Source organism: Pipistrellus kuhlii, unplaced genomic scaffold (genome assembly GCF_014108245.1).
Source record: "Pipistrellus kuhlii isolate mPipKuh1 unplaced genomic scaffold, mPipKuh1.p scaffold_m20_p_2, whole genome shotgun sequence".
NCBI classification, from domain to species: domain Eukaryota; kingdom Metazoa; phylum Chordata; class Mammalia; order Chiroptera; family Vespertilionidae; genus Pipistrellus; species Pipistrellus kuhlii.
In genome coordinates, this window is record NW_023425515.1 from 129,984,719 (window position 1) to 130,011,596 (window position 26,878).

Consider the following 26,878-nt stretch of genomic DNA (forward strand, 5'->3'; position numbering starts at 1 on the left):
CAAACTATGATCTCCTGGTTCATAGGTTGATGCTCAGCCACTGAGCTGTGGTAGCCAGGCATATTTGTTGAATATTGATTGCGATTAAATGCGATTCCAGAGATTTCTTCTCCAAAGCCAGTACCTAACCCGAGAAATGCTGTTGTGATTCTGTGAGGTGGCTTTGCTTTCTCTGTGCACAGGTCCTGAAGGGCATTCAGATGTCATCAGACAAACAACAGTATCTGTTCTGCATCCTGTGCTACACCCCTTTTTACAGCGTGCTCGGCTAGCTACTGATGTCATCCATCCTGCCTCTTTTCTGAGTTCCCTGAATAACAGGTTGAATAGCCATCAGAACAATTCTCCCACCAGCTTTTATTTAACCGTTTGCAGACTTCACAGTATCTTTTTCTCCAAAAAATTTACTGAAATGACAGACTAGAAACATTTTAAGGATTTCTTGGAAAACCATTTTATGTTTATGGTAACGAGAAACTCAGGTGTTATTTACTATTTGAGTTTGGGGAGAGGTGATGTTTTTATTCCACTGGATATGCCCCTGTCTTTAAGATCTTCAAATTTGTTGAATATTTTCCTGACTAGTGGCCTGGTGCACGAAATTTGTGCACATTAAAAGGGAATTAATTAGAAGAAATATTTTAATATTGCTGTTTTCTCTTTCTCTATAATAGAAGTATTCAGTTGGCCTCACCCCCATAGGGCGACACCAAGACCCAGCTGGCCCCACCCCTGTCAAGCCCTGCTGAGGGGAGTGGGGAGGGAAGATGCAGCCTCATGTCCGGGCCCAGAGCAGGAGGCATGGCCTCAGGTCCCCCCGGGTTCAGCGCTGGGGCAGGGGGTACGGCCTCAGGGGGGCATGGCCAAGTGTTGGGATGGGGGGTGCAGCCTCAGTTCCCCTGTCAAGCCCCACTGGGCAGGGTCATGGTCTCAGGTCCCTTGTCAAGCCCCACTGGGGAGGGGGCACAGTCTCATGTCCCCTACCCTGGCCCGGTGCCAGGCAACCTCAGGTCCCTGGTGACTGGCATTAAGGCATGATGGTGTGACAGCATGATGACCATTTGCATATTAGCCTTTTATTATGATGCTGGGGGTACAAACAGTTTTAGTGTTAAGATATAACAATGCATAGGTTTGTGCTTCATCTTGTCCTTTGGATTTCCAAAGACCTTGGAGTGCAGCATTACCAAGGACTGTTTATTGTTTAAAGCTGCCACCCACTGTCCTGAGGTCAGGTCAGTTTGTGACCAGTAGTGATTTGTGCAGAGCGCACATGTCAGCATGGAAATGCCATTGTCTGATGGCAGCCACGGCAGGTTTTCCCTCTCTCTTGGAAAAGCGTTCCGGTTTCAGAGATTGAATATTGAGGGGGAGAAAGTAGTTTCCAGCTTGTGGCAACGGACCTGGAGCTGGGAGGCACAGGGCCGGTCATGGACATACCCGGTTTCGAGTGCTAACTCTGCCATGTTATTTTGGGCAAGTGCTGCTGTGAGGATTGGCTCCTCTTCCATGAAATCATCTTGACCTCCTCCAGCTTTAAAAGCTGTTCCTCTGTCTTCAGCATGCTAATTCTTTCAGTTGGGAACTTGATTGGCTGTAAGTTTTGATTTTGAGTAATCTCATGTATATAGAGCCAGCTATGTTAGCCAGCTAGGGGAAGTGAGTAGTTTTTATTGCTGCCGGACAGCATTCTGCTATGAATTTCCTCTAAGATAGAATAAGATCTGCTCTTTTAGAAAACACCCTGGTTGACCCAGGGAATGCTGTGCCCAACCAGTTCTTTCTGAACATTGGTTTAACTCAGGATGGTTCTCAGGACTTGTTTGTTTGGGTGGGGGTTTTTCAGCTCCTCGTGGTCTTCACCCAGGCACTCTATTGGGTCAGTAGGGAATGTGGGACAGTATGCTCAGTTTAATGGTCTCAGATATAGACAGAGGGACTTAAATTAGAAGAATCAGTATCACTGAAACCGGTTTGGCTCAGTGGATAGAGCGTCGGCCTGCGGACTGAAGGGTCCTGGGTTCGATTCTGGTCAAGGGCACATACCCGGGTTGCAGGCTCATCCCTAGTAGGGGGTGTGCAAGAGGCAGCTGATCAATGATTCATTCATTGATGTTTCTAACTCTCCCATCCAAGTACTAACCAGGCTCGACCCTGCTTAGCTTCCGAGATCAGACGAGATCGGGCGCGTTCAGGGTGGTATGGCCGTAGTGATGTTTCTAACTCTCTATCCCTCTCTCTTCCTCTCTGTAAAAAAATCAATAAAATATATATTTAGAAAAAAAAAAAAAAAGAATCAGTATCACATTCATCTTAAAAAAAATCCAGCCCTGGTCGAGTGGGTCAGTTGGTTGGACCGTCGTCCTATATATAAAAGGTTGCCATTTCCAGTCAGGGCACATATCTAGGTTTCAAGTTGGACCCCCATCTAGGTGCATGGGGGAGGCAATTGATTGATGTTTCTTTCTTTTTTAAACTTTATTTATTTATTTAATTTTTTTTTATTGATTTGAGAGAGAGAAACAGCAACTTGTTAATCTGCTTCTTGTATGTGCCCTGAGTGGGCAGAGATCAAACCCACAACCTTGGTGTATTGGAAAGACTCTAACCAACTGAGCTACCTGGCTAGGGCAATCGATCCATGTTTCTCTCTCATCGATGATGTTTCTTTCTCTCTCCCCCTCTCTCTCAAAATCAATAAAAACATATCCTTGGGTGAGGATTAAAAATAAAAATAAAAATCCAGTAAGCACTCACTCAGAACGTTCTTCTGTTCCGTTGAGGTTACGGAAAGTTCTGGCACCCTTTGATAGGACACATTTGAAATTCGGGCAAAATGGCTAGACCCTAAATGGTTCTTTCGGGATCTCAGAGCGCCCTATTTGTATTTCTAAAGGAAGCATGAAGTTCCCAAAGTCCAGGAGATTCAGGGCGGTCAGGAAAGCCAAGTGGGGAGTCCCTGCTTCCTGCACACTGGGTGTGATACAACCTCACAGAAGAATGGGGAGTTTGTGTTTCCCTGGTTTCACTTCAAATCTGTAACTTTTTGGAAGCCATCGATCACCCGGCGTTCTTCCAGGTGGGAAACCCACCCCTCCACTGTGTGCTAAGGCGTTGATGTGTGCGAGTCTCGGCTCAAACCTGCGTTCCACCAAACGGGAACGACACACTTCCCTTTTCATTCTCTTCTGCCGCAGGGTCCTGTCACCACATTGGAAAGATGAGACAAAAACTCCCCGCAGTTTATTTTCTTTTTGAATAAGTTATATTATGGAGGGACTTTTAAGCTAAAAGAGGAAAAGTTCCTTCTTTGTTAGAGGCAAGCAGCGTGTCGTTTCAACTTGTCCTGGATTTCCTCAGAGATGTTTTAAGATCCGGTGTAAACTTGCTGTGGTTTGCCTTTGGGCATCAAAACTGTTTGGCTTGGCTCCATTATATCTGTAATTGCTGCATTTTAATAATTGCCCAATATTCTTGTCAGCAATTTGCAGCCTATATTTTTAATAGAACGGCTTGCCTTTCTTTTCCACAGGCTCATTCAGACCCGGTGTAAGCCCCGGGATTAACGAGCACCGGCCCGCAGACCCTCCGCAGCTGCGGGCGGGGGTGGCATGAGCTCATCAGCGACTCCCACGAGCCCCGTGCCGGTGCAGTTTATGTGTTCCACAAACATCCTCCGGGAAGCCATCTTCTCTGAGATCTCTTTATGGAGCTGTGCTTTATGAAAATGGCCTTTAGCATTTGTGTATTTTTTTTTTTTGAGAGTTTTTTCTTACCAGTTTAGTCAGGAAATCGAATTTTTTGACCGTAAAAAATAAGGACAAATTCTGTTGGCTGTGGCTGGTTTGTTCAGGTAACAGCCGAGACTTCCATGCCATCGGAGGTGATGTGGCGCGACAGTGACAGAGATGTTGGACTTCGAGGGGTGATGGGCATCAATTTCGTGACCTCTTAACTTTATCTTTACAATTTAGTCCGTTTTCGAGACAGGTTCGTTCCGGCACCAGGGATGTGTGCCTCAACTGGACAGGCAGTTTTGTTATTTTAGTGATTCCATTCTTTAGCTTATCTCCTTTTAGGGTCTGGTGGAATGTTTATTTTTCAATAAACAAAAGATTTGAACTGCTTGTACACTAGCTAAGAATTATATAAATAACCACATCCCAGTTGTTTTACTTTGTTGGCATAAATACAGGGTGGGGGCAAAAGTAGGTTTGCAGTTGTTTGTGTGGAAAATAATACAATAATAAATAATAATACAAGACTCAACCCGTGTTGCACATATTCACGACTACAAACCCACTTTTGCTAACCCTGTATACCTCACAAAGAATGGCCAAAAAATGATGTAATAGCTAATACTTATTGATTGCTTATTATGTGTTTGGCACTACTCTTAGTATTAATATATATTAATGAGCTGTGTGTGTGCATTACATTTTCAAATTAACCCACAGGATAGGTTCATGTATGGAGAACAATGGGCCTGACTCGGCCCAACAGCACCTGTTTGGTAGGTGACAGAGTGGACTCAAACCTAGGCAGGCTTCTAACTGCCATCCCTATTCTAGTCTTAGTAGGATTAAAAAAATGTTTAAGGGAGAGAGAAATAGAAACATCCATGAGAGAGAAACATCAATCGGCTGCCTCCTGCACACCTCCTACTGGCGATCCAGCCTGCAACCTGGGCATGTGCCCTGACCAGGAATCGAATTGGTGACCTCTTGGTGCATGGGATCACACTCAGTCCACCCAGCCATACCAGCGGGGCTCATAGGAGGCTTTTAATTACTATCATATACTAAGATTGAACCAAAGTGCCTCCTGCACATATAATTTAGTTTCAAGATGTGTCTAAGAAATTCCTTTAGAAATTAGAACTTTATTGTTATTATTTCTGCATAGGAAATACTTTCAAAACCCAAATGGTATAAAACTCAAAAGGCAATTCAGTGAAAAGGCTCCTCTCCTTTCCCATCACTGCCCTTCAACTCTTTCAGTAGGTGGATCGGGACCACGCTGGGTCTGCCCTGGGCAAGGTCTGGAAATAAGATTCTTTTTATTTTTTTTTTATTTTTATTTTTTTAAAATATATTTTATTGATTTTGTACAGAGAGGAAGGGAGAGAGATAGAGAGTTAGAAACATCGATGAGAGAGAGTCATCGATCAGCTGCCTCTTGCACACCCCCTACTGGGGATATGCCTGCAACCAAGGTACATACCCTTGACCGGCATCGAACCCAGGACCTTTCCGTCCCCAAGCCGACGCTCTATCCATTGAGCCAAACCGGTTTCGGCATCTTTTTATTTTTTTAAATTGACTTTTTTTAGAGAGAAAAGAGGGGAAGGAGGAAGAAACATTGATGTGTGAGAGAAAAACATTGATTGGTTGCCTCCTGTATGTGCCCTGACCGGGGATTGGACCCACAACCTGGATAAATGCCCTGACTGGGAATCAAACTAGTGACCCTTCAGTGTACAGGACAATGCTCAACCAACTGAGCCACACTGGCCAGGGCTGGAAATAGGATTCTTACACGGTATCACAGAAAATGCATTTCAAGGATACACGCACAGAGGATTTGAGGTGTGGTGGCAAGGCTTATTGGAAGGGTACTTTTGGCACTGTGCTTGGCCTGGGGCTTCTCCAGAGAGAGAACATGCTACCTGGAGTCTTTGTTAAACTTTGATTATATCTCCTTGGGTTTGGGAAGGGGTGGGGAAGCTTTTTTTCTGCCAAGGGCCATTTGGCTATTTATAACATCATCCGTTTGATATAATTCACTTGATATTCATTTATATTGCTATGAAAAAAGCTCCTAGATGTACTGAATTTCGAGTCCTGCCTGTGGTTGCCTTGACAGGGCCCGACCAAATGATTTTCTTACCCCTGTCTTAAACAATGCTTGGAGCATAGTAGGTGCTCAATAAATGTTTGTCAAATTGGACAGCTTTTGTGGGTTGTGCCAGACTCAGGGATACAAGACTGGAAATAACTAAGTGAGGTAACCTCTAGGGCCATAGGGAGGAGAGTCAAGTTAAGCAAACTACCCCAAAACTTGCCATTCAGGGTTCTATGGATTGGAAAATGTTCGAGAGGACCTCCGGAGTGTCTAGTCCAGGAACCAGGTAGTCTCAGATGGGGCTAAGAGACAGGGAAGACTTTTTTTCCTGCTAGAAACCTGGCAAACAGTTGAAATAAGACTCTTGCCTTTTAACGGATATTTTTCAAATTGATTCTAAACCTATTTTAATTTGATCCCTGTAATAACTGTCATTTTAACATTAGATTGAGTCTCTAGTCAGAGCTATTTTTATTTTCTTCTTTATAAAAAAGGTTTTTATTGATTTCTGAGAGAGGAAGGGAGAGGGAGAGAGACGGAGACATCAATGATGAAAGAGAATCATTGATCAGCTGCCTCCTGCACGCCTCCCTGACTGGGAATCAAACTGAGACCTCCTGGTCCATGGGTCGCTAGTCGCCCACTGAGCCACAATGGCCGGGCTGTGTTTTCTTGCCAGCACTAGGGAATTCATGAACCAAGTGTCACTGATTGCTTCAGTGCCACAGTAGGTGCACCTTGCTTTTCTTCTGTGGTCCTGACAACTTTATAGGAAACTAAAGATTTAAAATATCAATAGTCTTACCTGGTCTGGCTCAGTGGATAAGAGTGTCAGCCACCACACTAAAGAATGGTCCTGGGTTTGATTCTGGTTAAGGACACATACCTCAGTTGCAGGCTCGATCCCCAACTTTGGTTGGAGTGCATGTGGGAGGCAACTAATTGATGTGTCTCTCTCACATTGATGTTGCTCTGTCTCTGTCTCTCCCTTTCCCTTTCCCTTTCTCTAAAAATAAAAAACAAAAAGGAAAACTATCCTCGGGTGAGGGTTAACAAGAACCAAAACAAACAAACAAAAATTAGAAAAAAAAAGTCAAAATTAAATGTGGTTTTGCAAAAGTAGTATCTGCTATAAAAACCTTTAGTAAGTAATTATCATTCCCTTCTCAGTTTGCTTGAGTGCTGTTTTGGCATCTTTTAAGATAAATTTATCTTAACCTCTTTAGAAGTTCTTCATTTCACCCTAATCTATGTTTATGAAAAGAAGTTCCTCATTAAGTTTTCTTCTCGGAATATGTTTATTTTTACAGACAACGTGACACTTGGAAAGAAGGATTTTAAGGCCACATCTGATTTGCAAAGATTTCGATCTGAAGAACTGCCGGTGGAGGTGACTGAACGGGACACGCTTTGGAGAAATGAAAATGCCTCCTCCTTATGTGATTGCCATGTTCGCCCTAATGAGTTCCTGTTTAGCGACAGCAGGTAAGATGCATAATCCAAATTGCATGTTTATTACCGTATTTTTCGGACCATAAGACGCACCGGACCATAAGACGCACCAGTTTTTAGAGAAGGGAAATGAAGAAAAAAAGATTCTGAAACAAATAGTGTCCTAAAATATTTTATGTGCATTAAAACCCAACATCACAGTCATAAACACATGTAATCAACCCTGTAAAGTAAACAGCAGCATTTAGAACCATTTTAGAGCCAGGCAAGCACACAGAGACCACACAGAGCTGGGCAAGTAAAAAAACTTTTTTTTTTAAAGTATATGTGTAGGCTATATTTGGACCATAAGACGCAGGGACTTTTCCCCCCCACTTCTGGGGGGAAAAAGTGCGTCTTATGGTCCGAAAAATACGGTATATTCTTTTGGATATATGTTTCCTCAGGTTAGGAAAATTTAGGGCGTGTGACATTTATGCAAAACATGAGTATTTATGTTATTCAGGGAAATAAAATATTTGATTTCTATACAGACACATAGTTATTTGCCTGTTACATTTTGATAGCCTGGTGCTAGACATTTTAATATCAGTGATTTGGATACCTAACTAACCTTCAGGTGTTGAGGTGGGTAGAGAACCAATAAGCTAGGGTTTAAGCCCACTTAATTTTATCACATGCATAGATTATTATACATTTACTTTCTTGTCCTAAATAAGAATTTGAAGAAGGTCTTTTTGTTCTTTATTACAAAATAAATAGTCTTCTAAACGGAGGAGACACACTTGGCATAGGCTGCTTAGAAGGTATTTAATTTTGTCTATTTCAGATATTTAAGTCTTTAACTTTTTTAAAAGGCACTGAAATTTACATCAGAGTATGAGATTGGAGATGAGAAGAAACAAATGACTTGGTTGGAACTCTGTTGCTTAAATAAGAATATCAGATCCTCCATATCAGTGTCTTAGTGTTGGCACTCAAAGTCACTTAACACACTTGGAAGCTCAATTTGCTCTGTTTTGCTATCACTTGCTTTGTGTCTGCTCTGTAATGGACTATATAAAATGGTTTTGTTGGACCAGTTCTTGAAACTGGCTGGTCTCAACAAGAAACATACTGACTTGACAAATGATTAGCATCTTGGTTTTGGCTATTGAAGACACACACAGTTGAGATGATAACAATGATAATTACTATCTATTGAGTATGCATTATAGCCAGGCACTGGGCTAAATAATTATGGAATATAACAATGAATAGCATATTCTTATTTCATGAGCTCAGTTCATCACAACGCTGAGGTAGGTTTGATTATTTTTCTCCTTTTACAGATGATGAAATGAGATATGGAGAGATTAGATAACTTGCATAGTGTCATGTAGCTGGGAAGTGGAGGAGCCAAGTTTTACATCTATGCTCTTACCCTCTGTGCCGTAATGAAGAAGCCAGACCACCAACTGGGGGCTCTAGGAGACTCAGACTAGTAATCATAGAGCAGCACAGACTCAGTAAAAGCCAGTTTCCAGAACTTGGTTTATGAGACTGGAAAGCAGGATGTCTTCCTCATTGCAAATATCTTGAGAGAAAGTTGCTAGGTGTGTGTGTGTGTGTTTTTTTTTTTTTAATGGCAGCATGTAAATTTGAACTCCCCTTTCTCTCTCTCTCAACGGTTTAATTTTGTCTCATGATTGAAGAGTTATTTGCCTTTTAGCCTGTGCATTAAAACTGATCTTAATTAAAATCTCATTGAAAAGGAGTAGTAGAGATAGGGAATTGGCTTGATGGAGAACATGCTGTTTGGATGGTAAGATGTATAATCAAATCTAATGGGTTTGAGGTAGAATTTTCTACTTTCATGGACACTGGGGACAGATGAGAAAACATAACTGAAGAGGGGTACCTCATCGTGAAGTGGTGAGTTTGATGTGTTTGATAGCGGATCAATTTTGCCTAAGACCCTCCTTCCTCTTTCAAGCCATGGTAAATACTTTTTTGACTTGTATACGCAATCAAAGCTTTGCTGAGGTGGATAGTAAAATCAAAGATGCAGGAGAATTACAGATTCTGTAGCAATATGAGGCCACTGATCAGCAGTACTGACATAGAGATGCCTTTTGAACAGCCTATGAATGGAGAAGGGAGAAATGTTTTATAAGTGCTGTCACCTAGTAGCTTTCTGCATAGGCCTAGCATACTTTACAGACATTGCAGGGGAGTTGTACATTAAGGAGGTAATAGTGATGATAACAATACTGAGTATTGACAGAGTCATTAATTAATTACTGTGTGCCAGGCCCTGTTCAAAGTGTTATCTCAATTTCATTCTCATAACTGCCTTAGGAAGTGCAGGTACTTTGTTTATCTGCATTTACGGAGGGGGAACTGAAGCATGGACAGGTGAGGTGACTTCCTCAAGGTCACAATCCAAGTGGCAGATTTACCATAAACCTACTTGGTCTAGGCCTGTAGATGGATGGAGCCTTTAGGTCTCAGTGCTAGAGGGAGTATTGATCAGAAGGTGTTTGTTGGAAAAGAATGATCATGGGTTTGCTCTGTGCCATCTTGAAACATCTAGTAAATCAGTTACTGAGTCCTTGCTAAGTGTGAGTACTCGCCGAGTAGGGCTAGATAAACACATGTAAGATCCGTCCCTTTGTTACATGGCATATAAAGCATAACCATGTAGCTAAATGATCCCTGTATGATGAATGCTGAGTAAAAGCCACAGGATGTCTGAGGGGTCAGCAGGGGAAGCCTGCTGGGTTAGAGCCGCTGGGGACGGCTGTGTGGAAGCATTAGGTGTGAGTCTGCTTTGCAGGTCAGGCAGAATCTAAAAAGAGGGAGGCATTGTGTTGACCATGTGGGAGAACATGGCTAGCACGGAACGTGGCACGTAGTTTTCTGATGTTTTTTGAAGAATGGACGATCTGGAAAACTGGTATGGCAATGTGGCCAAAGGTCTGTTTGGAAGGGAGGAGGGGACTAGATTGTGCAGGACCTTGAATGTCAGAGTGACGCTTGTGGGTATCATTTTGAGGTTTGGATTCTCTCTTCTTCCATTCCCTTGTAGCCAAAGGCAAACACTGTTAATCTGAGAATTCAAACTGTGGGCTTACACAGTGAGGCTGAGAGCACGGCCTCATTAGCTTCAAAGACAAAGAGTGCCCGGCACGGAGCCTGCCATTTATCCAGGGCTTGCCCTCTGCCAGCTCATTTATTTTGTCTTTATAAGATAAACGATGAGGCGGGTAACCTCAGTTTTATTCTCATGATCTGCATTTTGCAGACAAGAAAAATGAGGCTCGACTTGGTTCGTAATGTGTATGAAGTCTCAGAGCTGGGACTTGAACCCCGGCAGTTGGCTCTCAAGTCCAGCCCATCGGCCGCTCCAGCGCAGCCTCCGTGGAGCGGAACCTGAGTGTGGAGTGAGTGAACCTCTGGGTTTGCTTGCGGGGCCCCAAGGAGACATCCCGGAACCAAGATGAAACCCCTTTGGCCTCAGAAGAGATAGGTGCAAGCCATCAGAATGAAGGCCCACGGAGGAACAGGCCTTCTGTGTTTGCATTCTTCCCTGGCATGGCCAGGGGGCTCCGCCGCGGGGCCCCTGGCAGCGGGAGGGCGAAGGCTGTGAAAGGCCTGCCTCAGATCCGGGCCCAGGACGGGATGGAGCGCAGCGCACACCATGAGCTCACGTTAGAAGAGGAGGGGGCTGCTTTTCCATCCCGATGGACTGGCCTGGGCTTCTCCTTCTCTGCTTGAGGCTGAGGGTGAGGGAGGCGGGGGGCAGCAAGACCCGTCCCAGAGTCAGGGGTCGCTTTGACACCGTTCACACTTCCCTCCTTCCCTTGTCCCGCGGTTAGTGCACAGCATTGTGGGGCGGGAGGGCCACTCCAGCGAACAGGAGCTGTGTAGGGACCGGAAGGCCTCCTGATTAGAAACGACCTTAGGTTTTGGCACCTGACCTTTGATCCTGTTATCTCTCTTAAGAAGAATGGGGAGTTTAAAAAAATAAATAAATAAATGCTTGCGCTTATGGGTTTAAGGCTCACTGCGTTTTCACTTTAAAAACTGTTGTGCTACCACACATCTTTAAAAAATATTAACGGCTGCTTCGGAGGCTTGCCAGAGTTTGCACAGGGCTGTGATCCCAGGAACCTTAATAACGAGAAAAAGAGGCACGGACGGAATTCAGGGAAATTGGTTTGGGTGGAAGGGATGGACTTGTCCCCACTCCACTGGCCTCGGGTGCCAGGCCTCCGGAAGGGGAGCCGCCGAGGGGAGCGCTGCAGGCTGGCCTCGGCGCTGCCGGTGCGGATGGCTGGCTGCTCCCCTCATCCCGCTGTTCCACTGGGTGCAGACGCATCCTTTTGGGGGCTCACCCACAACGTGCACGCACATTTCTATTGAGTGAGCACGGTTCTTTTCCTCTGTCCTGGATGTACCTGGATTTCCAGGAATAGTCCACAGGAAAATAGAGACGTTTTCAGTTGGAGCTATTTTCCTGCTAAGACAGCTCTGAACTGTTTGTATCCATGGGGCAGCAAGTAGAGATGCCAGCTGGCTAATAACTTGGTTTAAGAAGGGAACAGGCTGGCAGCTTCGGGGGAGGCTAAGCTAATAACAGCACCAGCATACATCCCTTTATTGTGCTTCATAGATGTTGCGATTTTTTAAAAAAATGTATTTTTTTTATTGATTTCACGGAGGAAGGGAGAGGGAGAGAGAGAGAGATAGAAGCATCCATAAGGGAGACTCATGGATTGGCTGCCTCCTGCACGCCCCCTACTGGGGACTCAGCCTGCCACCTGGGCATGTGCCCAGACTGGGAATCAAACCGGTACTTCCTAGTTCATAGGTTGACACTCAACCACTGAGCTAGGCTGGCCGGGCGATGTTGCTTTTTTTACATATCTGAAGGCAAGACCCTCCACCAGCAAAAAAGATGACAAGCCACTTCATTGCGGTGGTCTGGAGCCCAGCCTGTAATATCTCTGAGGTATGCCTGCAATATCATTTTATTTTTATAGTTTCCAAAACACTCTTGTACCTAGCATGTCATTTCATTCTCATAGCAGTCCCTGGGGTGGCAGGTATTGTTTTTTTTTCATTTCTAGAAAGAACATAATGAGACGTAGGGAAAGCAATTCAGAAAGATGGTTCAACTCTCGGTCAGACCAGAACTCAGCACACTTCTGCAGCCAGGCAGTCCTGACTGACAGGCCTGCTGGCCTCAGCACCTTCGGGAACAGCACCCGCCGGGACCCAGGGGCACCTTACACGATTCACTTAATCCTTACAGAAACCCAGCGAGGTAGGCATTTCTCATCATCACTGTTTTTATCATTGTCACCGCTGCCACCACCCCCACTGCTGTGACGAGACTTATTTCACCATTGAGAAACCTGAGGTTTCGAGAAGAAAGATGTGCTATTTAATGAGAGAAATCAATTTTTTAAAGAAGTTAAAGTGGTTATTTATGTACAGTCATAAAACTAGTCACTGGCAGAGAGGAAGCCGCTGTGGAGCTCCTACCTTTTCTATTACGCTCCCCGACGGAGCTGGCGTTCTTTCTCTTGGACTAGAGATTAACGGCCTGGTTCTGCCATAGTTTCTTCCTTCTGCCAATTGAGTGATCCGAGGCTGCAGCTCATAATGGCAGGACGGCGGGGAGAGAGCGGGTGGGGGCTGCCACCCGGGAATGGAAAGGGCCGAGGAGGGACAGGCTTGGAGGTGCAAAGCAGATTCCACAAGGCCTTCTCTCGACAAACCCTAAGCCCCTGGGGCACAGCTAGATGATTTGGCCTGTGATTGTTACTGATTTTAGGTGGTGATTATAACCACTTTTGTGTTTAATTCCACTTTTGGATATTCAGGGAAAAGTTGCATCAGTTGTAATGCCGGCTATCACCAGAGTGCCTACTTTCTATTTATTTTAAAAAGCAAAAAACTACATTAAAAAAAAAAATCCAAAGTAGGCCCTGGTCGGGTAGCTCCGTTGGGTAGAGCCCCATGCCAGTACGCCAAGGTTGTGGGCTTGGTCTCTAGTCAGGGCACATACAAGAAGCAACCAAGGAATGAATGCATAAGTAAGTGGAACAACAAATCCATGTTTCTCTCTCTCTATTTCTGTCTGTTTTTATCTTTGTCACTGTCTCTATCACACATTGTATATATCTCTTCCTCTCTCAAGTCAATAAATTAAAAAACGAAAAAAAGCCCAGAGTAGATGGAGTGGCCTGCATTTTAAGTCGTGTTTTCCTTGGGAACACCCAGGCATGATGAGGCCCCTTCCTGTTTAAGCTTTTGCACAGAAACAGTAAACACGTGCACACATATACCTCACCACAGCACACCACACTCAGAGCTGGGGCAGTGAGCACTAGTCCAGAAAAAGATCAGTTTATTTTTCAAAGATTTCCTTACCCTGGATGTGTGTGTAATAATATATCTAATTAAAGCCCCTCCCCCCTCTTTTTTCATTTACAAAGAGAATTTACTAACATGTAATTGGGTAACCAGATGTGCATATAGTGTAAGAAAGATACCAAGAACGTAAGATACATATATTTGTGTTCAGAAAAACTAGCATTTTTCTCTCTTCTTCGTGTCCTTATCCTAGACCAGTGGTCGGCAAACACATTAGTCAACAGAGCCAAATATCAATAGTGCAACGATTGAAATTTCTTTTGAGAGCCAAACTTTTTAAATTTCTTCTAACGCCACTTCTTCAAAATAGACTCACCCAGGTCATGGTATTTTGTGGAAGAGCCACACTCAAGGGGCCAAAGAGCCACATGTGGCTCGCGAGCCACAGTTTGCCGACCACGGTCCTAGACTGTATAATTGCCACCCTGCTTTCTAGATTCCTGATTTAATTCACGATGCCAGTATTGGTCGATGTTATATACATACTGATCAATATTTTCATCAGGACAGAGCTGTATGTGACCACACAGCTGTTTCATTGCTCAAAGCTTATACCTTCACACATTGTGTATGCAGAAAATTAGGTTTTTTTTTTTTTTACAGCTAGTTTGCTTTGATAACTAATTCCTCATACTCTGAGGTACCTGGAATCATCGCTAGAGCCCCGAGCTCCTGGCGCAGGGAGTGATCTGGGGAGAGCTCCAATGTGAGGCCTCCCTCAGAACCGCCCTGCGCGTGGGCATCGGGGCATCGAGGGGCTTCCTCTTGGGCCTGCTCTGCAGCCATGCGAGCCCCTGCCTTTCCTTTATTTTTTTAAATATATTTTATTGATTTTTTACAGAGAGAAAGGGAGAGAGATAGAGAGCTAGAAACATCGATGAGAGAGAAACATCGACCAGCTGCCTCTTACACCCCCCCACCGGGGATGTGCCTGCAACCAACATACATGTCCTTGACTGGAATCGAACCTAGGACCTTTCAGTCCACAGCCCAACGATCTACCGCTGAGCCAAACCGGTTTCAGCCCCTGCCTTTCCTTTAAACAGTGGTTCTCAGCCTTCCCAATGCCGCGACCCTTTAATACAGTTCCTCATGTTGTGGTGACCCCCAACCATAAAATTATTTTCGTTGCTATGTCATAACTGTAATTTTGCTACTGTTAATGAATCGTGATGTAAATATCTGTGTTTTCCGATGGTCTTAGGCTCTATAGCAGCGGTTCTCAGCATTAGAAAAGTTGAGAACCACTGCTTTAAAACATTCTCTGGAAGAGTGTCCTAGGAAGGATTTATCCTGAAGTCCACTATAGTTACATTTTTTGTTCTCTGAGAGGAGACTGCAAATCAGATGGAATTCTAGAGGGCTAAACAGTGCACTTGCTCTCAGAATGTCCCTTCCAAGGAGGAGACAGCTGGTGCTCCTGGGACCGAGGCCCAGCTACTCTTCTGCCCTATCTGCCAGCTCTTAGAAATCTTAAAAAAAAGAAAAAGGCCTTGAGTGGAAAGTAGAAAATCTTACTGCTTTCAAAGGGAAAAGTTGATTCTCCCCCTTTAAAGTTATTCTCTCTGTGTCAGTGAAGGGACCCGTATAGTAATAAGTGGTAGTCACGGCAAAAGGAAAAAGTTCTAATAAAGCTGCTTTAGGTTCTTTGTGTTGCTTTGCTCTATTCTCACGTGCCTGGGTAACAGTCCTGGCCTAGACAGAGACTAGAGCCGTCAGGAGTAACACCTCTCTCCCTCCCTCCCTCCCCTCCTGTCCCATCCTAAAAGATGCTCAGGTAGCACAGGCCTCAGGAGGAGCAGAGCATCAGCTCCAGGAGGTGGCCCTGCTCTGTCGTTTCCCTTGGTGATGCCACCACCTGCTGCAGCGCTCTGGTGGTGGGACGCCTCTGTGCGTGCCAGCACTGCTGTTTCATCGCTGCATGTGGAGCAGAATGCCAGCCAGCTCCCATCCTCCCCTTTCTTTGAGTTAGAGGAAAGAACCATTTATCATTTCACCATTTCTTTCAACTTGTCAATGACTGCTGCTTAGGTGAGGACTTGTAGACTGGTCAGCAAACTTTGAGAGCCTGCCAAGTCTCAGGTGCTTTGTTAGCTTTTGAGGCCCAGAAAGGGGAGACTTTGGAGTTAGTGCAAACAATGAGTTTTCCACTTTCTATAACATGGTTAAGCATTCTAGACACTATTTCCCCCCGCCCCCCTCCCCCTGCCCCAGTGTTGGAGATAGATCATTGATCAAAGCAGACAACAATCCTTGTCCTCATGAAGCTTACATGTTAGTGGGGAGAAACAGACCAGAAAAACACACACAAAAATTATGGAAATATTACCAGGTTCAATGGAGAAAAAGCAAGGGGGCTAGAAATTACTAGTGGGAGAGAACACTGTTGAAAGTGAGGTGATTGGGGACATCCTCAACTGGAAAGATGCTTGTAGCAGATTTGAGCAAAGCTCGGGAGGTGGTGAGGTCAGGGGGAATGAACATCTCAGGCAGAAGGAAGCGTGCAAAGATCCTTTAGTGACAGTTTATCTGACGTGCCAGGGTAGACTGTATATTTTTTAACAGGCCCGTCTGATGGTGATGCTGCAGGTCTGAGGACCACGTGTGACAGCATAGATCAGTCTCTTTTCTTAATGCACAAATTGTAACACAGACCCGGCAAACACCTGGAAAATTCTTACTGTCATAATTTAATACTTTCACCAGTAAGGATTAAATTAGGTGAGCTTGGCTTTAGCATGCCTTTGAATGGCTGTCTTGAAAACCTTCCAGGCAGAGGGATCCACGTGTTGATGAGGAACTTGGTTTGAGGGGGTGAGTTCCACAGATGCTTCTCGCTCTCCAGCTGTGAGTGTGGCTGGCACATCTGCAGAAACCAGGTGTGTCTCTATTACTTACCAGCCGGGGCTACACCTTGGCATTGTCATCACAGTTGTTAAGGAAGGAATTCTATCCTAGTTCTTCCTTTTATGTGCCTCTTTTGCCTTTTCCCATTTCTTTTTATAGGTTTTTTTTTTAATTGGTTTTAGAGGGAGGAAAGGAAAGAGGAGAGAGAGAAAGAGAGAGAGAGAGAGAGAGAGAGAGAGAGAGAGAGAGAGAGAGAGAGAGAGAGAGAGAAATACTAGAGAGTCAGTTGCCTCCCATACATTCCCCGACTGGGGATCTAACCCACAACCTGAACAGATACTCTGAGAAGGTGTCTAACCCACAACCTTTCAGTGCATGGGACAATGTTCCAGCCAACCCAGCCACACACCAGCCAGAGCTGCCTTTCTCATTCTTGCCTTGTGACTTAGTCCAGTGTTTCCCAACCTTCTCTCATGATGAGAATCACCTGGTGGAGTTGTTAAAACACAGATTCCTGAATCCCAACTAAGAAGTGCTAAAATAGAATTTTTGGGAACATATAGGTAAAATTGTATACTTAACTAGTGCTCTAAGACAGATTTTATATACAGAGCACTAAGTTAGGTATGCAATTTTACCTATATGTTCCCAAAAATTCTAGTTTAGCACTTCTTAGTTGGGATTCAGGAATCTGTGTTTTAACAACTCCACCAGGTGATTCTCATCATGAGAGAAGGTTGGGAAACACTGACTTAGTGGACCAAGGTTGGAGACTTGTGTTGGTTTAGTGAGCATGGGGGCGTTGATACGTGCAGCTGTGGCTGAGGAGACTCGGTAATGAGGGGCGGTACCAGCTGACTGGGTAAAAGTGAGGTAGGTTAACAAGGGTGTTAAAAAAAGGTAATGTTACACAGCAAGGCACAACTCATTTCTGCTGGAGCTGTCCCAGTTTGTAACTCTGGCTTCCCCACTGATCCCTACCTCGTTCCTATAATCAGACTCCAGGCTAGAACTTTAAAAAAATTTTTTTTTTTCAGAAGGGAAAAATATTCCCTCAGATGTTATTAATATTTATTAAATACCCTGACGCCATATTTATTAAAAATTGAGATAAGACGCTGGGAAGATTTAACCTCTGGGCCTGCATAGTTGTCTTTGAGCATAACACTTGTGTGTTTATTTTGCCACGGAGTAGGGTGTAAGGCTTTCTGATTTGCTTTCTCAGACCTCACCACTGGCACGGGGCGCTGAGGAGGGGCCGTGAGCAGCCTCCTGCCGCGCTCGTTTGCCACAAGCCCAGGTGGTGGTGGTTCTGGTTTTGAAATTGCACCGGGAAAGTCCAGAGGAATGCAACAACATTTTTACTTCTTGCCCCCTGCTAGCTTTGGCCTAGGCCTCCTAAACATGTGTTTATCTTGCTAGCCATGCATGTGGAGCGGCCTGGAATTCTGTGTGGCATTAGATAGTGAAAAAAACACACAGAGATTTCCCACGTGACTGAGGCTATGGGAGTGGGGAATCCTCTGAAAGAAGGGAGTTCTGGGAGGAGCTTCATTTTAATATTTAGTTTTTAAAAACAACTATCCATTAAAAATATCTTTTAAACCAGTCTCTTTGGGGATGGAAATATAGACTAGAAGCAATACTGAACTTTTAAGTATTAAGAATGTCTACTCATTAGGAGAAAAAAAATGTCTTCAGGGTGAATGAATAGTTCCAATGTCAAGAGCCTGATAATTACAGAGTTTGAGGGCAGGGTCCGGCATATGGTGGAGGACCTGACCCAGCAGCCCCCCATCTTCTTACCCAGGGGGGCCTGCAGGGATGGCTTCACGGTCACCCGCCTGGACCCAGCCTGGCCCTCTCGGGTGCCGGGGGAGTCTGTGCTCTTTGCCACGTTTTGCCACGTTTAATTAGCTCTGGGAATATGCTATCAGAGGCTGTCTGGCAGCGTTTCGTTAACGGTACCCGATGTATTCAAAGCCCTAATTAATTGTTTTAGATTATTTGTAAAACCCATGCTGAAAATCCTAATGCCTGTAGAAGAAAGTTGGCAGAGCGGCTGTGCAGAGATTAGCCCGGACATTACGGGCTCAATTGCCTCTTGGAGTCGAGCCAAGAGGGGGGTTGTTTTCCTTTTGTAGAAGCGCTGGTGGCCACACTGTTCCCTAAATTTCCAGTTTACTGCTCCAGGCTCTTGGGGAGCCCAAAGGGCATCTTCTAGAGGGTTTTTGTTGTTGTTGTTGTTTTGTGAGAGAAACACAACTACTTAACATTCATTAACTAAATAAATACTCCCCAAGGGCCTCTTCTCAGAGAGAGGAAAGGCAGCTCTAGTTTGTTATGAAACAATTCAGGTTTTAAGTGTTAAAAGTTCAAAGGCACCAGGAACAGGTCTTAAAGTGTGTGTGTGTGTGTGTGTGTGTGTGTGTGTGTGTGTTTCCTTCTTAAAATAAAACAAGTCAGATTCCTCATTTCCTCTGTTTTGCTGGCCCAGGACAGCAAAATGCTACTGCATTTGGCAAACAGTGTTCAAAATATCTCAATTTGAAGTCAAGTGCATGCCAGTTTACATTCAGGGTATACTGTATGTATGAAGAAGGGAATAGATATGCGTCATTTTGCTACATTTGCAATACCTTACAGAATAATAATGCCTAGAGTTAGCTTAGCCTGCTGAATTGTAGAAAAAATAATCAAGTCGCTACCCCTTAACTATGGAAGCAAGCCTGGCCAGGCATGGCTCAGTGGTTGAACCAGAAGGTCAAGGTTTGATTCCTGGTCAGGGCACATAGCAGGTTGCTGTCTCGATTCCCAGTAGGAGGCAGCCAATCGATGATTCTCTTTCATCATCAACGCTTCTGTCTGTCTCTCTTTCTTCCTTCCTCTCTGAAATCAATAAAAATGAATAAAAAAACAAAAGATGGAAATGATTTGAGGCTTGTTGAGCCAAATGCCAGTTCTGGTGACTTTGAGAGCAGATAAAGATAAAAGTAGAGAACAGTATTCTGTTCTAGACTTACCTCAGAGCCAATCGAGTGTTATATAAGGGAGCTGTTTTCTAATTAGCATTTAGCTCGTGTTTCCATCCAGAAATCTTCCAAACCTGGGCCTGGCCCTGCCTCCTCCTGGCAGGCCTCCGTGTCTTTCCCCGTCCTTCTGAGCCGCAGCAGCCCATGAGTAAGTAGTTACGTACAAACCCCAGGGCCAATTTGTGCCTTATTAACATGATTCAGGAGAAAAGAATTCTAATGAAAAATTTCAGAGGACTGTGTTGAGCTATTTCATTATATTGTCAGATCTTCCTGAGCTCAAGGAAGGCCCAACAAAATCTATTATTTCTGTTTATTACTCAACTTGGAATCTGTTGGGAAAAGCCTACGTGAAAAACCTCAGGAGAGCATGTGCTGGTTGAGGAGTTTATTTCTGAGTGCACAGTGGCCTCTGTTCACTCTGTGTGAGGCTGGTTATCCTGATTCCCTGGGCAACCTGCCTCCTAACCAGCAGGCCTGGAGTAGTAACTTCGGACATTTAAGCCTTTCTGCAGATGGTCCCCAGGGAACTTGATGGAGTGGGTAGGTGTGCCAATCTCATAGCTGTGAGGGACCATGAAATATACTTTTACAGTTGGGAATAGTCTTTGTTCTAATAAGTACCTATGATTTTTTTCAGTGCTTTATTTTATTCAGTCTTATTACTCTTTTATTTTAGAGAGTAATTTTGTGCTATATTGTCTAGTACCTAACTGGCATACACCAGTGCTCCAACACATAGTTAAATTAATGGCTTTAAGGATTTCCTTAAAAATATAAAACAATATTAAATGTTACTCTAAAACAACCATGGTTACTTTCATTAAATATATTCGAATGGGAGAGAGAGGAGTTAGGCTTGCCATTGATAGAATGAAAAGTGTACAGAGTCTGTAGTGTGACATATTTGTTTTGTTATCCATGAACATAGTATACCCCCATTAATTTTGGTTTTCTTTCAGCACTGCTTTTGTAGTTTTCTGTAGTTGTTTTGAAGACTATAGAGTGTCCAGGTATTCATCATGTCTGCCTATTTTATTAGAATTAGATTTGAGAATGTCTAGTGTAGAGTTAAAATTCTCTACCCTTCAAACTACTCTTTATTAATAATAATGAAAACTAATATTCCCTCTGACCATCTGGAGAGTGAGCTCAGTCACAAATAATTAAGGTGACTTGCTAAAGTGAGTTATTGACCTGATTGGATTTGCTCTAAGTTGTAGGAAGCCAAAGCTCAGTGTGAACTATTTTCTTTAGCTGAGGCTCAAACTGGTACATAGCGTATCCATAACATTTCTTTCTTTACCCTAAAGGGGCATTGTCAGAAACCAAAGATTGTAAATTGCCCATTTCACTCAGTTTTTAAAGTTGCAAAGTCTATTATTCAGGCCTATTGTTGGTGCAAAAATAGATCTGATCCTGAAATACAATTGTTGTAGACTCTACCAATAAGCCAGGCTCTATCAATGCCCAGTTCCTTTATTTTCTGTATGTTCTGCTCAGTGTGGTGCATTGGTAAGTACCAAAGTGGTACAGTGGGACTGATGAAGTTGGGAAGAGGTTGTGAATAAAAAGCTCTCTTCTTATTTTCTTGTTTTGAAGATTTGAATTTGAGTCCCAAGTTTATGATCTTCAGAGCTTCTGTTGCCTTATCTGTAAAATACTGCTAAAAATACTTATTCTGTTGGTTGTTGAAAGAATAAAATATATGTAAAGCAGCCAGCAGTTGATGGCGCATAGTGGGTTTTCAAAAAGTTAATCTTTATTTAGAGATCCACATATTTAGGGGGAAAAAACAACAGCTAGGACAAACTTATGATGGGCAGAATGAGTTTGCTGTTTAGCTGTGTGCTTTCAACAGAGAAAAGCCAGGTCGGGGGCATTTCTTTGGAAAATGACTATTTTCTGTTAATTGAGCAAGGGCTCAGGTGGTTTTGAAAGGAGCAGTTTAATAGCTGAAGGGTTAAATCTAGAGCCAGATAACTTGACCTTTAGCTGGAAATTGGAAGATAAGCAAGAAATAGGTAGTGACACTGAGGATTGGGGCTGGGGGAGACAGAAAAACCCAGGAACAAGGGAGTGAGACTACTTATCAGTGATTTCCCTCATCTGTATGGTACCTCTGGGCTCAGTTTCACCCTAATCATCCTATTTAAATTTGTAATCCCTCTCAATCCTGGTATTCCCATTCCTTTCTTTAAGAAAAAAATATTTTTATTGATTTCAGAGAGGAAGGGAGAGGAGAGAGAGATAGAAACATCAATGATGAGGGAGAATCATTGATCAGCACGCCCCTCACCCCAAACCCCAGCATGTGCCCTTGACTGGAATTGAACCCGACCTTTCAGCCCACAGGCTGAAGATCTATCCACTGAACCAAACCAGCTAGGGCCCCATTCCTTTTTATCTTGATCTATTTTTTGTCCTCTGAGCACTCATCACCTTTAAACATGTTTACATTTTACTTATTATGCTTATTATTCATCTCCCCCACTAAAATGTAAGTTCCATGAAAAGACAAGTCAGATTGGTTTTGCACTGGTGCAGCTTTTTCCACCAATAGGGTATCCCCCCAAAATGTATACACACATTCTGAATAATTTTAAAGGCAGTGTTTATTAAAATACATTTTCAGAATTGATCTATCAGCTGTTAAAATGTGTATACATTATTTTTTTTTGGGGGGGGACACACTGTATATAAAAATTCTCAACTAGAGGAGTTTCCACGTCTTCTTTGTCCCTCTTTGAATGTGTCCTTTGAGGGAGAGGGTGGGGTCAGTTGACTGATAAATCCTTAGTCCCTAGCACATAGTGGGTGCTTACTATTTATTGAATAAATCAATTATAACACTGTCTCATTTAAAGAATACAATAAAGAGAAACATTTTGCTAAAATAATAAAATTGGATGTTAACGTACTCAGTGTTGGGGAAAGAGGCAGTGTTGGGATGAGAGCTACCCCATAAAGACTGGGTGAGGGGTCACTGTCTTTTCAGATTCTTAGATAAACCACCTGTGATAATTGATTTAAAGACAGGTAATGGATCTATCACTCAGTTCTTTTGAGTCTTTGACAACAAGCTATTGCTTCTTGGAAAACATTATATGACATTTAGCATAATACTTTATTTTAGTTCTTTACGTGTTGGCTAAAGTATTGGTGGTATAGTTCATTAAGGACCTGGAGGTTAACTCTATAAACCAGTGGTTCTCAAAGTGTGGTCATAGACCTGAGATCTTTTCAGGAGGTCTGTGAGTTCAGAACTGTTTTTATAAGAATTCTAAGATGTTGTCTTTTTCTTTGGGTTAACATTGCAATGATGGTGTAAAATCACTACTGGATAAAACAGCCAGTGCCACACACCAGTTTCATTTAACAGTATTCTTGATGAAGCAGTAAACACTCTCAAGTATTTATCTTTTTCCTATTCTGTATAATGAAATGGGAAGTATACATGTACCACTTCTACATTCCAAAGTACACTGGTTGTCACGAGAAAAGGCACGTGTGCAATTGTTTGAATTGCATGTTGAACTAGTCTGTTTTTCATGGAATTACCATTTTACTTGGAAGAATGACTGATAGACAAATGCTGGTTATCCAGACTTCTGTATTTGGCAGAGATTTTTTTGAAAAAGAACAAAGTGAGCCTGTTATTTCAAGGAAAACAATTGACAATATTTGTTACCAATGATAAAATTTTATTTTTAAAGCAAAAATTAAAGTTTTGGAAAACTTTTATCCATTACCATGACTGTGGCAGTTTCATAATAGTAAAATACTTTTCCAGTGAGACCCAGGAAGATATTAGCAAATGTGATTTTTTTGATATTGTATAAGAAGTGTGTCAACATTTGGCGTATTTGCATAACTCATTGAACCATTATTTTCCAGATGACCAGTACATGATGTTACAAAATCATGTATGAGTAAAAGATCTCACAGATTGATAATCTAAGAAAATGCAATTGATTTTTAAGAACTTTATATTTTGAGATAATTTTAGACTTGCAGAGGAATTGCATGAATAGTACAGAGAGTTCTCATAGACCCTTCACCCAGCTTCACCTTATGGTAACATCTTTTATGTCCACAGAACAATCATCGAAACTAAGAAATTGATCTTAGTACACTATTACTCACTGAAGGATAGACTTTATCTGGAGTCACCAGTTTTCCCAGTAATGTCCTTTCTCTGTTCTAGGACACAACTCTAAGTCTCCATTGTCTTGCCTCCTTGGGCTCCTCCAATCTGTGACAGATTTCTGTCTTTCAGTAACCTTGACACTTTTGAGCAGCACTGATAAGTTGTTTTGGAAACTTTCCCTCAATTTGAGCTTATCTGATGTTCTCTCAGGAGTGCATTGAGAGAACGCATTTTTGGGAAGGATAAAGGTTACATTATATTTATATATCTTATTACTGGTGATGTTAACCTTTATCATTTGATTAAGGTGATGCCTGCCAGAACTCTTTGCTGTAACTTATTACTTTCCCCTCAGTATTTTGGGGAGAGCAATGGATTTAAAATAATAAGCTATGAAAAGTTCATTATGTGAGTCAGATCCCACATTGCAGCCGACTGACCTTTAAGAAATGATTGTTTATTTATTGAGTGTAGGTGTAATATCAAAGAAGAAATAGTGACAAGCTTATGAAAAGACTATTAAGATTGGCCTCCCCTTTTAACGAAATATCCGTGTGAGGCCAGATTTCTTCATATCCTTCAACCAGAACAATTTATCACAACAAACTGAATGCAGAAGTAGATCCAAAAACTCAGCTGTCTTCTATTAAGCCAGAAATTAAAGAGATTTGCAAAAATGTAAAACAAAGCCCCTATTCTCTCTATAAATTATGTTCTATTTTAGAAAAAATATTTCATAAAAGATACTATTTGTGTTATTATTGGTTTAAAATGAATTAATAGCCCTAGCTGGTTTGGCTCAGTGGACAGAGCATTGGCCCATGGACCGATGGGTCCTGGGTTGGATTCTGATCAAGAGCACAGACCTCGCCAAAACCGGTTTAGCTCAGCGGTAGAGCATCGGTCTGCGGACTGAAAGGTCCCAGGTTCGATTCAGGTCAGGGGCATGTACGTTGGTTGCGGGCACATCCCTTGTAGGGGGTGTGCAAGAGGCAGCTGGTGGATGTTTCTCTCTCATCAATGTTTCTAGCTCTTTATCTCTCTCCCTTCCTCTATGTAAAAAAATCAATAAAATATATATTAAAAAAAAATAAAAAAAGAGCAGACCTCCATTGCAGGCTCCATGCGTGTGAAGACAACCAATCAATGTGTCTCTCTCACATTGATGTTTCTCTCTCGGTCTCTCTTCCTTCCACTCTCTCTAAAAAATCAATGGAAAAATACCCTCAGGTGAGGATTAACAACAAAAATAAAAATAAAATAGAAAATGGATTAGTAAAAATTTATAAATGTCTCAGCTTTAATTTTTATTGTAGTAAATGCTGCTAGATAGAATTCTTCTGCACAGAATCTCTTTGGAGTCCTCAGTAATTTTAAAGCATAAAGGGAATCCTAAGACTAAAACATTTCCAAATTGCTGCTTTCTGAATGAGAGAAGAGGTATCGTGGGGCCTCGGGTGGAGCTTGTCTTCTGACCTAAAGGCAGATTCAGTCTGTGGCTTCGCTGGGCGCCCTCGTCCTGGGGATGCCGCTCAGCATCTCCGTCAGCTTTCTCACCTGGCAGGTAAGAGAGAGTGTTTTGAGGAACTTCAGATTTCTTCTGGCTCCCAAATTCTATGATTCCTTGCTTTCAAAGATGCCATTGTAGCAATACGGACAGTATGGAGCAATGCAAGTATTTCTAAAGGGTGATAATTGTCAGGTGAATGAAGAAGACCATCTCTAGAGGATGTGGCGTGGGAGTATGTGTGAGGCAGGGACTTGGGCTGATGTTTTGAGCCTGTAAAATGATTTGTTTCACTGTCCCCTTAAATAAACTGAGTTGTAATTATGGCTGGATTTTACTATAATGAGTAAGGGAAGGATTTTAAATTCTTGCTGCAATTTTTGTCACAAGTTAAAAAGTGCGTGATTTCCTAGAATTTTCTGCTATCATGTTCTCTCTGTAAGTCTAAAATTATCTCAAAATATAAAGTTCTGTGTTTGTATAAATTTCTTTTGTGTGCAAATGTAGAAATATTTACATAAATCATTTTTATTTATTATGGGTTCTCGATATACCACTCATGTCTCTATTGAAGCAGTCTTAGGTTATAACAGCCATTATATAATTATAATCTTCATGAAGTTAGTTATTTTAGTACTTGGTTTTTAAAAAATTTTAACACTTTAGACATTATTATTATTATTTTTGGGCGGGGAGGATGAGTGACCTTTATTTTTATTAATTTTTTTACTTTTTCAACATTGTTTTCTTTATTTATTGTCTAAAGATTTACATATGCCTATTTTTTCTCTGATTGACATCCCCCCCAAGCCATTCCTACCTTGGGCAAGCCCCCACCGCCCCAGTGTCTGTGTCCATTGGTTATGCTAATACGCCTGCATACAGTCCTTTGGTTGCTCTCTAATCGCCACCCTCCCACCCTGCAACCTCCCCTGCCGTTTGTCTCTGGATTTATTTATTTATTTATTTATTTATTTATTTATTTATTTATTTCAAGGTATTTATTTTTATTTTTTTTTAAAAAAATTTTAGTGTATTTTTTTTCTTTATTGATTAAGGTATTACAAATGTGTTCTTATTGCCCCATTGCCCCCACATCCCCACTCATGCCCTCACCCCCCTGTTGTCTGTGTCCATTGGTTAGGCTTATATGCATACATACAAGTCCTTTGGTTGATCTCTCCCCCTTCTCCCACCCTTCCCTACCTTCCCTCTGAGGTTTGACGGTCTGATTGATGCTTCTCTGTCTCTGGATCTGTGTTTTTATTAAAAACATATTTTATTGATTTTTTTACAGAGAGGAATGGAGAGGGAGAGGGATAGAGAGTTAGAAACATTAATGAGAGGGAAACATCGATTCAGCTATCTCCTACACATGCCCTCCTGGAGATGTGCCCCAAACCAAGGTCCATGCTCTTGACCAGAATGGAACCTGGGACCCTTCAGTCCACAGGCCGACACTCTATCCTCTGAGCCCAACCAGTTAGTGCTGTTTTTGTTAATCAGTTTATGTTTTTCATTATATTCCATAAATGAGTGAGATCATATAATATTTATCTTTCTCTAACTGATTTATTTCATTTAGCATAATGCTCTCCAGTTACATTAGGGGTGTCGAAC

The 26,878-nt window shown here is 42.6% G+C and overlaps 1 protein-coding gene across 3 annotated transcripts in view; it reads left to right on the forward strand.

The window, feature by feature from the left end:
* The window catches only part of TGFBR3 (transforming growth factor beta receptor 3), a 199,080-nt gene that overhangs the window by 20,733 nt on the left and 151,469 nt on the right, over positions 1-26,878 (forward strand). For all 3 annotated transcript variants that reach the window (XM_045584353.1, XM_045584354.1, XM_036443900.2), the window contains exon 2: positions 7,155-7,329. In XM_045584353.1, coding sequence (XP_045440309.1) covers positions 7,263-7,329 — 67 coding nt within the window. In that variant the 5' untranslated portion in view covers positions 7,155-7,262. The remainder of the gene's footprint in view (positions 1-7,154; positions 7,330-26,878) is intronic.